The sequence below is a fragment of the Vigna umbellata genome, chromosome 4, assembly GCF_029865625.1.
Source record: "Vigna umbellata cultivar VRB3 chromosome 4, Vumbellata_1.0, whole genome shotgun sequence".
Classification (NCBI taxonomy): Eukaryota; Viridiplantae; Streptophyta; class Magnoliopsida; order Fabales; family Fabaceae; genus Vigna; species Vigna umbellata.
The window spans coordinates 73,330,690-73,333,314 of record NC_142168.1 but is presented as its reverse complement, the minus strand read 5'-3'; the positions used below and the strand labels follow the sequence as shown (position 1 = coordinate 73,333,314).

Here is a 2,625-nt window from a genome sequence, read left to right as displayed (position 1 = left end):
TCGCACTCGGTATAATCATTTAATATAATAAATAACTATTTTTTCTATTGAAGATTCTTCGTTATTGTTTTATTCATAAACCTGGAAAATTTAAATATGTTAAAGAATATTTCTGACCAATTATTACACATATATTTTCTTGTGATTGGTAGACAGTTACTTCCTAAGACACAAAGGAACTTTGTTGATACCGTTAGCAGAAAAAATGTTCGTAATACCCGCCACAGTTTACCCATCCATATCAAGACCGACATCACCTATGACAACATATCAATTATGTAACAACTCTACAGCTAGTCGTCAGAATCAAAACAACCTCATTCAAAACAAATTCACACAAAAGGCCAACACTAGCCGCTTGATCCATCAAACATTCTCTCTCTCTCTCTCTCTGTGAATGTACATATATGGGTGAGTGATCCATATAGTGAACATTCATTCATTCACTCACTCAGAAAGAGGGTGTGAAAAAATGGCTCAGGTTCCGTTTCCCTCGAACCTTTTGCCAGTAGATGGAAGCCCTGAATGGATGAGTAGGGCAGACAATGCATGGCAGCTTGTGGCGGCAACGCTGGTGGGTCTGCAGAGTGTTCCAGGGCTCATAATATTGTATGGTGGAGCTGTGAAGAAGAAATGGGCAGTGAACTCAGCATTCATGTGCCTCTATGCTTTTGCATGTGTGTTTTTCTGTTGGGTTGTGTGGGGATACAGAATGTCTTTTGGTGACCCACTTGTTCCTTTCTGGGGAAAGCCTGCTATGTCACTTAATCATGTATATCTCTTCGACAAGGCCTTTCTGGGGGCCTTCCCTAATGCCACAATGGTGTATTTCCAGTGTGTGTTTGCAGCCATTACTCTTATTCTCATTGCTGGGGCTGTTTTGGGGCGCATGAACTTCTATGCTTGGATGCTGTTTGTGCCTTTGTGGCTCACATTCTCATACACCTTCACAGCTTTCAGCATATGGAGTACAAAGGGCTTCTTGTCCAAAATGGGGATTATAGATTACTCAGGTGGATATGTCATCCATTTGTCTTCTGGGGTTGCTGGTTTCACTGCTGCATTTTGGGTAAGCATCAGGTTTTTTCTATCTATATTTGCATGTCCAATCACTGAAACTACGTGTATATGAAGTGATTTGAATCTACATGTATATGAAGTGATTTGAAACTGCATGTATATGAAGTGATTTGGGTGCATGAACGAGTGTGTGTATGGTTTGACAGGTTGGGCCAAGACTAAACAAGGACAGGGAAAGGTTTCCTCCAAACAACATCCTTCTGATGCTGGCAGGTGCAGGGCTGTTGTGGATGGGGTGGACAGGGTTCAACGGAGGAGATCCATACATAGTAAATGCAGATGCTTCACTTGCCGTCCTCAACACCCACGCTTGCACTGCCACCAGCTTGCTCGTTTGGGTCTTTCTTGATGTCATCTTTTTCCGAAAACCTTCTGTCATTGGAGCTGTTCAAGGCATGATCACTGGTTTGGTCTGCATTACTCCTGCTGCAGGTTTCTTTCTCATCTTTTCATTATATATACCCACACATGTATACTTCTTTTTGTGCACTACAATGTAGAAACTAGTTAGGTTGTTAGCTGGAAATCTTATTTTACAAATCGATTTTGTAAGTTCAAGTTAAGTTTAAAATTCACTTCATATTAAAATCATGAGTTTAAAGTTATCCTAATAAGATTTGTGATTTGGTAGACCTATAGTGCCATCGGAGCTGTATATATCTTAGTATGAGAGATTATGTTAGTATAAGCTATCCCATACATGTTCTTTCCTAACTAGTGTTTATTATCTTATTCAGGAGTTGTGGAGGGATGGGCAGCACTTCTAATGGGAGTGTTCTCTGGGTCAATACCTTGGTTCACCATGATGGTGATCCACAAGAGATCAAAGCTACTGCAGAAGGTTGATGACACAATGGCAGTATTCCACACTCATGCCATTGCAGGAACCTTGGGAGGACTACTCACTGGACTGTTTGCCGAGCCAAGACTCAACACATTGTTCTATGGAGCTGCTAATCAATACGTTGGCTTTTTCTATGGTTTCCATTCCAAAAGGATACACACAGGGTTCAGGCAAATGGGGGTACAAATCATCGGGATTATCTTTGTTGTCTTTGTCAATGTTGTGTCCACAAGCTTGATATGCCTCTTCATCAGACTTTTTGTTCCACTGAGAATGTCTGAAGAGGATATGGAGATTGGTGATGAAGCTGCTCATGGGGAAGAGGCTTATGCCATCTGGGGTCAGGGTGATAAACTTGAAAATTCAAGTTCAAAGTATGGAAGTTCATTGTATGATGATGTTGAAGCTGGGGCACACAAGAAGAAACATGGTGGCGTGGTTGAGATGATGTAGAACTAGTTAAATACATTATAGTCTGATCGATGTCGTTGTCTAGTCTTGTTTTCAAAAACATGCACACACATATATATATAGTAAAATAAATGTTGTGTTTCATTGTAGTCTGGGTCATTCAACAACAACGTTATTTTACTTTCCCTATGTTCATTCTTCATAATAACAAATGAACAAGATCGGTGATGGAAAGAAGTGTTCTTGTCATGTTTCTTTAAGTTGACACTTCTTTCTATGACATGTTTTCT

At 40.2% G+C, this 2,625-nt stretch overlaps 1 protein-coding gene across 1 annotated transcript; it reads left to right on the top strand.

Moving 5' to 3' along the window:
- Positions 1 to 405: 405 nt before the first annotated feature.
- Positions 406 to 2,625, top strand: LOC148201212 (ammonium transporter 2 member 5). Its single transcript, XM_088113858.1, has 3 exons — positions 406 to 1,069; positions 1,227 to 1,512; positions 1,818 to 2,625. The coding sequence occupies exons 1-3, from the start codon at positions 473 to 475 to the stop codon at positions 2,375 to 2,377; spliced, it is 1,443 nt and encodes a 480-aa protein (XP_087969984.1). The 5' UTR covers positions 406 to 472; the 3' UTR covers positions 2,378 to 2,625.

Coding starts and splice junctions, on each gene's coding strand:
- LOC148201212 (XM_088113858.1), top strand. CDS start 473: ATGGCTCAGGTTCCGTTTCCCTCGAACCTTTTGCCAGTAGATGGAAGC. Junction 1,070..1,226: donor GTTTCACTGCTGCATTTTGG/GTAAGCATCAGG, acceptor ATGGTTTGACAG/GTTGGGCCAAGACTAAACAA. Junction 1,513..1,817: donor CTGCATTACTCCTGCTGCAG/GTTTCTTTCTCA, acceptor TATCTTATTCAG/GAGTTGTGGAGGGATGGGCA.